A 12,289-nucleotide genomic window follows, 5' to 3' on the forward strand; every position below is an offset into this window, starting at 1 on the left:
TGTTGGTAAAGCACCTCTGAATCCGTCGGCAAATCACAACTGTCGCTGCCACTACCGGCGGACACACTGCCAATGCCACTCGTCGTCGAGGTCACCGACGATGCCGAGGGCGGCGGCGTCATCGGCTGCAGCGGCGGCGGTGTCGTGGATGCTGCACCCTCGCTTCCTGGCAGCATTTGGGTGCAACCGCCACAGCCGCTGCCACTGCCACTACCACTACCAGTAGTTTCGTCAGCCGAATTGCGGTCAAGTGTAACACGGCGAACGGCACCAACGCGCTCCTTGGCCATGCGGGACCACGATTCGATTCGCTTGTGTGCTAGCCAACAGGCAGCCGGACCCAGGCCACTCATATTATGTATGTGTGGGCTTTGATCTTACGCTAAATTAATTTTTCTTTTCACTTAGCTGTTGAGTCACGGATTCAATTCTCGGAACTCTTATTGTAGAGGGAGAGAGATGGATGAGGAATAGTTCTCGTATTAAAAACTCGAAAGCTTTTTGTTGGAAGGAATGGGTGGTCTTACTACATGGCTATGTCAAACCTATTCAATCTCTGTTGGTCCACCCTATCTGTATTATTAACAAGACTATAAGACAAGTTTTGGCAAGTGCATAGCCTTGATATTCAATACCGTAATTGGACAAGAATGTCCTTGGCTCTTGTTGCTTATAACTGCGCATCACCTGCATCGCCACAGAGGAGCATCGCAAAAAGCACGATTTAGGTACATGTGTCCAACAAGCAGCGAGAGCCAGTGGGCAGGATTGTAGCCTTGGAACGAGAAGTGTACCAAATGATAAGCCACGACTACAAATATGCAGATGCAGATGCATTAAACATTGTTGCATACATATAGTTCTAGTTCAACATTCCAAGGCCGTTCGCTTGACACGCCCGTGCCTAGCAAGGCAACCTCAGCAAATGAACGGGAATCAATCCCCAAGCGGCGATGCCAGGCTCGATGCCTACTCACAGTGTTACGCAGCGTATCGAACACGCAATAAAAATTCATTCGCAGTCACACCCAATACCATAGTTCAAGTAGTTTCCTCAATGACAAGCTGGAGGGTTGACGATTATGTCCGATGAAGAGCAAAATGAATGGAGGGTATGTTTCGTGTGCAATACAATTGTAAACAATAAATGTATTTTCAAGTATTAAATAAATTAAATGAATTTAAGCACGTGTAGCAAATGACACCAAAACACACAGAGTGCGAGAGGGAAAGGGAAGAGCGAGCGAGCGAAAAAATCATAGACCAACCCCCATGTTAGTTCGGGATCATAAATATACGTTCTCTGTGTGAAAATGCTTACACATACACATACATATATAAAAAGCAAATGCAATGTGCAAAGTACATATGTAACATAGAAATATGTTTATATACTTATATGTATGTGATGTACAGATCTTCTTCGAATGCGTATGGTCAGTGAGTCGCGTGATGCACATAATATTTCCGTCCCGGTTTGTGTATATCACATTCTCCTAGCAAATCATATGCTCTTTTCATGAACAAGTTTAAGTTACGCACATAATTCTAACCAGCTATTGTCAACAGTCGCGTTCGTTTACATGTGCTGTCTCATTAAGTCCCGGATTATGAGCACTTCCTACTAAAATATATAATTCGTATCATTGAGAGGCACCCAACCGCACCGTTGCTAATTGACACCTAAACTATAATCAAAGGGACGACGGCCAAGCCCATTTTTCAACGCCAGCGAAGAACGATGACACCTAGCCGCACACCCAGCCACACACACAGGCACAGACATATGCTCATATGCCCTTGTGGTGGTGGCTAAAAGTCCTATAAAATTCGCTGCAGAAAATGTGGAAAAACAACCCAAAATCAGGAAGAAAAGTGGACTCACACAACGTACTCATATCATGGCGTAAAATTGCATAGAAAAGGCATTTTAATAGTTTGTCATTTCGCAGCTATCATTCGCATATGAATGTCAACCCCGAAAAAAGGTGATCCTACGTAAAAATAGTCCGAGGGTTGTTGGTACTTTGAGGCAAGGATTCGACTACGTGTACGTTCAAGGGTAATATCAAATTAAAATTTTCCACTTAGTTTAATTTGTTAAGCCTTGATTAATGGCATTTTCATAGTTTCCTTTTGTAACATTCTCGTCATTGATCTTCCTATCTGTCTGAACAATTGAGAACGTACCAAAAATAGTTTCAAAAATAGCAACTATTAAGTTCCCGATCGGTAGGAATAATTTCGTATTGATTGCGGATTACTAAGATGAGTAAGATGAGATGCGTCGAAAATATTACATATATATGCATCTTTAAAAGAGATAAAAACACTCCAACATAGAAATTCTACAAAGATTTCAAAGCAAGTTGCTACGTAAGAACGCTGTGATTTATTGGGACCTAAAAACCCCTTCAGTCACAAGGAGGCTCTGAGCTTTGTAGTCCGTCACCTCGACAGACTCTGCAGATACCCTAACCGGCTAGCGGCTGACCTAACAAATGAAAACTGTTGTCGCAGGCTAAAAAGACTACACCCTCTGGATTTTCCATTCAAGCCTGATCCCAACTTGTAAGTTTGGACTTATCTCCTCGGTTTTAGCAGATGAAGATTGAAGACCTCACTCACTAAACCCTCCTGAGGATTTTTACTTTGACAGACTTTTTTTTTCTTAACGCTCCGTATATTAAACTTGTCACCGGATCTGATCATTGTCCAAATGGACAGATTTTACTTACACTTACTTTACTTTACTTACTTACACTTACACACTCAACAAAATTCTATTATATATGTTAAATAAGAAGAGGAAAGTTATTAAACAGCAGGCGATGAAAAAGACCTTCTTCGAGAACTACGAATATTATGAAAATGAGGCTGTTTATTCCGATAATTTCCTGTGAGAACATCTAAATTGCTAGTGAAAAGTCAGCAAGTCCTCAGTTCCCCTAATTTTGGGTCTATATATTTATTGACTATGGCCTTACGTTTCCTAAATCGTTTCGGATGTTGCATCATTCGCGTTCCTTGTGCTATTAATTTCCCCGCCTGCAATCCAATGTTTAATATGCAGGTGCGCAATATTAGTAAGAATAATGCTTCTGATGCTATATCGACAAACGAACAGTGTTTATGTGAACGTCTATCTTTCCAAAACTGTTTTAAGAATACGTATGTTAATGAAGACCATATGCTGCAACCAGGCAAATAATACGTTCTCCTGCAGATATGGAAAAGAAAATAGAGTTCCCAAAAGAATAGGCCGAAAAGCGCGATTGTGCCAAATAAGGATGGAACAAGGATGGACGGTGTAGCCAATCAAAATAAAGATCCAAATACATATATACATTTATTTGTGTTCCATGTGAGCTGAGAGGCCTGCTGACGTCTAGTCCTATATGTTAATTTCAAAATTTCAGTTTACTATACCTATGTGCATTTTATTTTTTATCAATTATTATTAACCAAATTCTAATTTTCCTACTATAAGCCAGCTAATTAAATAACCATTAACAAAATACTGTACACTTGAAAGTCTAGTTCTAAATTAGCATATATGTAGGAACAATCCAGCCTACTCATATTGTGTTTAGCAGGCTAACTGCGTATATTTAATGCAGTTAATGCAATCGACTCTAATCGGGCAGTCTATCTAAAATACAAATAATTTGTAGTTTCTGTACAAGAATCTGCTCCCAAATCGTGAAAAAAAAGTAACCAGAACACGACTCTCAAATCTAGCTCTAAAGATAGTCGAGGTATATCTTACACAATTTGGGAATAATGGGAAATGAATAATTTATTATTATTGATGATAATGAAATAGCTTGCGCTCTTTCGTACTGGCAAACAGACAGAAAACGGGTATATCTGCTGCAATAAACTATACGTATATACAAAAGTGTAATCCCACCGACTTGTTCGCCATTGAAATTGACAAAACAATTAACCAACAACACTCAAAAGAATGGAAATTGGCTTGAAAATATTTGACACTGAGTAGGTTGAACGGAAAAGAGCAAATGGTATCAGCCAAACACAGTGGTCCAGTTCTACAGATAATACTAAGCGGGTATTTCCGTTCTTTAAGCCCATGTTAAGTCATTTAAATAATTGTGCCACAAACGATTTGCATACAATGGTACAATGCCGTGCAAAGTCTGGAAAATTTAAATGCAGTTCATAACAGACACGAGAGATGCGGCCGGAAATTAATATACAAAAACAGAAGCTCATTATACGCTTACCTACACTCACACATGGACGTAGGTATAACGGTAACGGTAACGGTAACTGAGGAGGAGGTATGTGAGAGTTGGGAAGATAGAGACAGAACGTGACACACAGTAACAAATTTTGATGTCCTGACTTGTCAAAATTAATCTAATTTATCCTAATTGTAAGTGACTTTAGCTTGACTTATAAGTCCTAGGCTATAGCCTAGGATCTCGGCTCAAATAAAAGTAAGTTTAAGGTCGGCTACAAAAAGTGAATAGTTCTAATATTAGAATGTTTGGAGGTGGCTGGATGATTATATTTGCATACTATCTTTATTTGAAAGTTACCCAAATAATAGAATGTTAATTTTGCCTTGGCATTACAAATGCTTAGATTAAAAAATATAGTATAATTTGCCTTTAAAATTTTTAATTCGAACTATTTTAGTCCTCATATAGCAATCATAATTTAATATATCTAAATATTTTTGTCTTGCTTGAGATGTTGATCAGAATTATTGTTGGAAAAAATTATGTTGGATTGAAGAAACTATTCATTTTAATAATAATTATAGTCAATTGAAACTCTGGGATAGATACAAATTGCCTTACTATTAAAGGATCTTATTTATGAATATTATGGATTAGATTGAAGCTCTTATTGCGCAATTGCAACCAGTAACAGAGCAAATGATGAGAAAGGGCCAAAACACTTGTTGACCGGGATTTTATAAATGGGAAGCATTCGTTGATAATCCGCTCATGAAACGTCAATACAGCCCGTCTGGCTGTCTGTCGGTCTGTTGGTCTTTCTGTCGGTCGCTCAGTCTGTCAACATGTTTACAAAGCATCAAGCTGTAGTTCAGCCAGACATCCAGACCCGGCGGCTAGAAATTAATCAACAATACAATGGAAATTGTGCGGCTGCTAGAATGTAGTGCGGTAGCTGTGATAGCTTTTCATTGTGCCCAGTTGCTCCTAGTTTTATATCAATTTGTTATATAGCCCCGAGGCCACACACATTCGCATACGCACACGCACACACACATCGTATAAGGGATTTGTTGGAATGTGTTTAATACCAGTTTGTATTATATCAATGCTCATACCCCGAACCCTTTCAACATTGGATGTCTGAACGCGGAACCTATGAGAGCTAAAGGCCTATCATTATTTACGTGGGCGCCTGCAACTCGCACTGATCAAATTTATTTAAGACAGAGGATTACTCTTCTCTTAGGCAGATCGTATGGCTAACATTGGATCTCTAACGTGGAGGTGGAGCCTAGAAATGATCCTGTAGTTAAATGTATAATTCATGCATTTCCGAACTTCACAATAATGTTTTTTCTTTAGCAATATTAGATAAGTAATGTGATACATAAAAATAAATTGCTAAAATACACTTATATAAAGGCAATTCTCAAAAAAAATAAATTAATCTTCTTCTATATATATAAAAGAGAGTTGTGTAAAAGTGTACCGAGACTTATAACTTGATATGTGCTGGACCAATTTTCATGGTTTTTGCTTTGTTGGATTTGTCTCCGCCACGAGTAGGATAGTAGATCTTAAAAATACTGAAAAAATTTGACGAATACTTGAAAAACGCGATTTTTTCCCTAAAGATTCAAATTTCCATTGATACTCAGTAGGCTTGATAACAGTGGCAGTTTTCGGTCCTTTCGCTCCTCTCATATTATACAATAGTATAGAAGTAACTAAACAAATGTAGTCAGTCAGTCTACGGCACAGCCTCAGGCGAACCTGACTATTCATAAAAAAAGCACATTTGATAAAAATAATACGCGTGCGTACAAAAGCTAAATATCTCGAAAGTTCAGGTATTTGTTTGTCTCAAACATAAATTTGTGTAAATTATTTATATTTATATTTCTCGATTGTTTTGTGCGAGGGCATATTCAGTGTTACTATTGATAAAAATGCCGTGTCCTAGAAGATCTATTCTTTCCCGGCGGACCCATAATGCAATTTGGCATCGGAATATCGCGTGTCAATTATTTGACGAAGAACGAGAAATCGCCCGAGAAAGGCGCCGCGTTAGTACCCAGCAAAGAAGGGCCTTAATTCATGCTTCTCAAAGAGAGGCAGCCCGTGAAATGGCAATAAGAAATGGTTCTAGGATTGATTTGAATCGAGCAGCGTTTCGATATGATTGCACCATTGACTACAGCTTGAATTGGTCCAATGGACGTTGTTTACCAGCATTGTGGCGCATTGAAGTTTGCTGGTGAAACGCCCGGTTTGTGCTGCCTTAGTGGTAAAGTGACATTGCCATTAGTGGTCCCGCCACCAGAGCCATTGCGTTCCCTGCTCTATGGCGAATCACTAGAGTCACGACATTTTCTAGCGAACACTCAAAAATACAATGCCTGTTTCCAAATGACTTCATTTGGGGCGGAAATTATTGGAGACGGATATAATCCGACTTTTAAGGTAATGTACGTTAAAAATTTTATTTTCTATGATTGTAAAAAAAAAAATTTGGAATAATGTAGTTTGTTAGATTTCTGTAAAAAGTGTTTGTAAATCTAACTATAACTATGGCTTTGAATTTAAACATTCAAGGCCCGATTTGCCATCGCATTGGATCATTGCAACCTATTGAAGATGCACAGCACAAATTCTTGCAAATATACTTCATGGGCAATATGGAAGAACAACTTGACCGGCGTCAAGAAATCAACACAGCTATGAAAAGAGCAATTCTCCAAGATTTGCAGCAAATGCTTCACGAACATCATGCATTGGTCAAGCTGTTCAAGACTGCTTTAGAGTGCATGCCAAGAGATGACTATAAAGTAGTAATCAGAGCAGATAAAAGACCAGCTGTAACACATGAACGCACATTTAATGCTCCAACAATCGATGAAGTGGCAATCCTGATTGTTGGTGAAAGCTTGGAAGCACGTGATATTGTGCTTACACGACGCAGTACTGGGCATCACTTTAATATCAAAATGATTAATCCATTGAATGGTAAAATCAATCATTGTTTTCATTTTAACTTTATATACATATCATTCTGTTTGCTTTTGGTACACAAAAAAAGTTATCACTCTTAATTTAGTAGAGAGTAGTCGTAAACCTATTAGGGGTTCTAAAATACAATTTTTACGATCAATAAATCACAGGGTCAATCTTTGACTATTTGTGGCCTTAATCTAGAAAATGCGTGTTTTTCTCATGATCAATTGTACGTGGCATGCTCACGTGTTGGCAAACCATCCGCATTATTTGTTGTTGCACCTGACCAAAAAACGAAGAATGTCGTTACTACAAGGTGCTTGAATGAAAATCCGATTAATAAATTAATCAGAGTGTATCCCAACCTGAGCAACATAGCTTTCAACAATTTTTTACCTAGAAATAATGGATAGGGCAATGCAACGTTTGCCGAGCCAGCTAGTAAATAAATAAATAAATAATACCAAAACATTACAGCCATTACAAATGATTTCAATATATTCAATTTATTAATTATAATATAATAGAGAAAAACAAAGTAGCATATTTCATTGCATAGTGTCTCCCTATAAGAACATTAATATGAACAAATTGTGCAATAACAAGTAAGAAAGCTCTGGTCGAGACTGCTCGGCTACGAGATCACCTGAACCCTTCGGGCAATAGCTATTTATTATGAATAAATGTAAAATCGGATTATATTAGTTACATTTTATAGATTAGTTACTATTCATTGACTTTGAATTTTTTAGCTGTGGTTGGCCTTTTTTGGAGACATGCCCATATGTATATTTCCATACCCAACCGTGGAAAATTATTTGTTATTAATGCCTATAATTTCAGTTTTAGTATCTGTATATGTATGATTCAGAAGTCGGTCTTGAGAGGATGCGTCTTGCTCTTGCGGTTTAGATCAAAACAAATCAGATGCTGCATTCGTGCGAATAAAGAAATAAGTATCAGGCGAATAAAATATAATGCCAAATGCATCGAGAGGGTCTACATCAAAGGCCAGCGACCTTCGACAGTTTTGGCTATGCTAACCCTTTCCCATTTCAAAAATAAATGCTATTGTATCTACCGGCAAAACGCGAATATTTTGCACTGATGTATAGCCATTATCCGATTTCCTATTCTATTGTAATCTTATTGTTGACGTGCACACACATACAAGCTCACCAAATATACGAGGGAAGGTATCATTGCCAGCAGCGAGGATTGATTTGATGCATTTGTTTGGCCTTGCGTCAATCTTGTTAGCAATGAAAAAGATCTTAACAAATAGTAGCTCGGATTATTGCTTCTTACTTTATTAGCATGGACTGTTTCCCAGTCCATTTCGTCAATTTTGCAATGAGTGCTTCGAGTACTCGAGATTATAGCACATTTTTATAACCAAAAATAAATAAATAAATAAAAAAAACAACTGATTATTACTAATTGCGTGGCAAATTTAGCAATACTATCTATGGCGCAACAGAGAATTTACTACCTATTTATTTACTGCAGTCCCTCTCTCTTGAGTTTTTACTAAAATTAATTCAGATGTTTTTGGACCATGGACGAGTATTGTATACGATTTAAAAATTTTAATTAGTTTTTCTGTGGAACTATCTGACAACAAAATATGCGTAATTAAGCTGACAGCGTCGCAGTACAAATTTTCTAAAAATTAAGATACACATAAAGAATTCATAAAATTGCGTTTCTGCTTTCACAAGTTTTGGCTTAAGGTGATTATGACTAAAATCTTTACAATTATTCATTTTATGGTCTTTAAAAAGTAAAAAGCTTTCATTTCAGATCTGACGCTCTATTCAGTTTTTCATTGTCTGGACATCTGACACTACATTGTAATTGCTTATTAATTATTAATCTTAATTAAAGGACCGTTGTTCATTTAAAATGTGGGGCGAATGGAATGTGTGGATGGAGTTAAACCAATTCTCATGTGAGGTGCATCCAAAATCCCAACTGTATTTACGAATTAAAATTCAATTGAACAACACCAATTGACTGAAATCTCCAAAAATCAAAGGCCACTATAAATATTTACAGGAATGAAAAAAAAAAAAAAAAACAGACTTGTAGTGGCTAACCACAAAACATAACAGGATGCAGCTCACGTCAGGACAGGCTAAATGCTGCACACTATATACATTGGGTATGAGGGTATACATATGTATATGTGTCTGTCAGAAACAAATCACATATGTGGATACAAACAAATCCGAGACTATATACTTCTTTGTGCACTTGTGTTCGTGAGCTGTGCGCTCTTACTTGGCAAATTGAAATTTACGAGAGTATTGCAAGGGCAAGCGTTGAAAATTGAAAAGAAAATTGAGGCTGACTAGGAGATACCCCTTACGTATATCGCGAGTCTAAGTAAATCCTCACTTGTTCACTTCACCCGCTAAATCAGAACCATTTCCAATTTCCATCCAGAGCTGAAAATATACTGCGCACAGTTATATACAGGGTATATAAGCCATATTTGTCCACGACTCACGAACATCACATGAAACGTGTCACTTTAATTGTGACAGATTGTAGTAACAAACACACAAACATATGTGGGGGCTTGGTGTAAGGCTTATGCTGAATGCTGATTGGGTTCTCTGACAGAAGAAATATCAATAAATTATTGTCATAATACATTTCATTACCCCGAGTTCGCACCAAAGCACCAAAGAACTGCTTCTCAGGCGACTTTAAGGTAAAGTTTAATCCAACTTTAAGTATGAACGGCAATAAGCACGCACATAGCCAAATCCGCCCCATATTGCGACACTTCCTGAACAATGCACGTCCTGTGTCTCACGCACTTTTGCTACTTCAACAGCAGCAACAGCACAGCCACAGCAACAGCAACAGCGGCAGTAGGAACAACAACAGTAAGAGTGAGAGCAACAACAACAGCAGCAACACCATTGTCAATATTGAAAGAGGCCTGCACAAAATTGTGCACTCGCCTGGTTTGTTATCTAAAAATAATTATATTAACTTTGCTTTTTGGTAGCTCGACTTGCCTCTTGTTGCCTGGCTGGCTGGCGGTCTGGCTGTATATAAACACACGTATGGGTTCTCAACGTTCTCAGTTCTCAGTTTTACAGGTTTTTTAAATTCTTTAAAAGCTTGCCTAATGTACTACAAATTTATGATGCCTTTTTAACAAGGCTCCCGCAACCAAGCAATATTAGCTATCTGGAAAAAGGGCAATGAGAATCAACAAAGGCGAAAAAGACATTCACTTCTTTGGATGTGTCACTGAAAGGCTGACAGCTAAGAATTTCATCAAAATTCCTGTGATCTAAATTCCTACACCTATAATGAATCACATTCTAATGTATATGCCCAACGCCTCATTTATGCCGCCATGAATTGCTCTAAGGTGCCAGAACAAACTGTTCTGATGACAACATCTCAATGTTCATCATATACATATACATATACATATTCATATATATATAGTATATACATATACATATACATATACATATATGCATATATTTGATATGCAAATTCACAATATGAAGGTAAAAATTGTGTTTTACCTGCTCTCGTTATGCAACAACTCAAAATGTATATAAAACCCAAGCAAGAAAATGTGTAACTTAATATTATAAACTTTGCATTTCGAGTGAAGCTCGGATATAAGGGATATTAAGGTCCTTTTAGGTATGCTTTATATACAGCTCAGCTCTACGCTGTGTACACCTAAAAGCCACCTGCTTCAATAATGGAAAACAACAAAGCAACAGTTTCGACGCAGCCACAACGACGCAGGAAAATCCATAAAAAACACCTTTCTGGCTGTCTTACTGGCCCATTGGCGCACTGGCTGCCAAGAGTAAACTTTAGGTACCTACTTGGGCGCTGTCTTTTTAACAAATGTTTGATATCATTTGATATGATAAAGATTTTATATAGGTCAACGTGATTAACACGACAGCTCAAACAAATGTCCAATTTATCGAAAATGACAAAACACAAATATTCTATTAATTCGATTTTTGCATTTAATTTTCATTAATTTCACTCGGGATTCGGATTCGGATTCGGATTTAGATTGAGATGCGAGTTCGGGACACGAATTTTCAACGTACCACACGTAAGAGCTGCGCGCGTACAACTGACTTTGATTTTCTGCCTTTTTGGCCACGACAAGGACGAGGACGTGGCCACACGCACAACAAGTTGCAAAATTCGAGTTGGTCGAGGTCGAAAATGACGAGGCCGACAATACCCGACGACATTGCTCGGCCAAATTTTCGTGGCATTGAACTACGAGTTCGCAGCTTCGAAAGCTTTTTCGCAACTTGTTGCCCAATCAGCTGTTGCACTTGCTTCACTCAAATTTATACACAAATGTGTGTACCTCTATCTGACATTGCGCAAATGCTATAAGAAATTAAAAAGGAGAAAAAAAAAAAAAAAAAAAAAAACAATTCTATTAAATATAATTGAAACTTGTAAAGTTATGTTGGTTATGTTTTATGACGTATCAGTCGGTAAGCCTACATACAATACTTTACATTTGATAGAGCTCAAACAGCTTGTTCCATTAATCTACAGCTACAATTCCATGTTGAGGATTTACTTTTTGTTTTCTTATTTGTCAGCATTTAGTCACAACAAATTAAAATGGCTGATGTTCGAAAAAGCTGCGAAAGCTTTGACAGCGATGAAAGCGCTTTCGTGTGCCTGCCAACAACTTCACTTTAACGTAACCTTAGATAAAAATATATGCATACATATACATACATTTATACATATATATAGATATATATATATAAATGAGTGCATATACATACATATGGAGGCACCAATACAAATATACACAGTCAATGTAACCTTTCTGTATTTGCATGGATGCCACTCAATAATACAAATGTACGTATAAATGTATAATAAACATGTTTGGGCGCATACAAACGTAGGTTTTGCACACTTTCTCTGCTAATGCAGGGAAAGGGTTGAGTACGAGCATATGAAATGTTGAAAGTATTGATGTTTAATTCCGTTTCAATAATCATACATTATCGCACACATCCAGGTATGAGCTTAGTCAGTAAGTAGCA

The 12,289-nt window shown here is 37.6% G+C and overlaps 1 protein-coding gene across 4 annotated transcripts in view; it reads right to left on the bottom strand.

The window, feature by feature from the left end:
• The window catches only part of LOC6583571 (synaptotagmin-5), a 40,341-nt gene that overhangs the window by 4,246 nt on the left and 23,806 nt on the right, over positions 1-12,289 (bottom strand). Inside the window, exons 1-2 of one of the 4 annotated variants that reach the window (XM_015162930.3) lie at positions 11,078-11,348; positions 15-439 (exon numbers count right to left, since the gene is read on the bottom strand). The exons of 1 other annotated variant lie outside the window; for it this stretch is intronic. In XM_015162930.3, coding sequence (XP_015018416.1) covers positions 15-353 — 339 coding nt within the window. In that variant the 5' untranslated portion in view covers positions 354-439; positions 11,078-11,348. Of the gene's footprint in view, positions 1-14; positions 440-11,073; positions 11,349-12,289 lie in introns of those variants that run through there. 2 more of the 4 variants (XM_044009549.1, XM_044009550.1) reach the window with 2 other exon arrangements.

The sequence above is a fragment of the Drosophila mojavensis genome, unplaced genomic scaffold (assembly GCF_018153725.1).
Source record: "Drosophila mojavensis isolate 15081-1352.22 unplaced genomic scaffold, ASM1815372v1 contig_74, whole genome shotgun sequence".
In the NCBI taxonomy this organism is placed as follows: Eukaryota; Metazoa; Arthropoda; class Insecta; order Diptera; family Drosophilidae; genus Drosophila; species Drosophila mojavensis.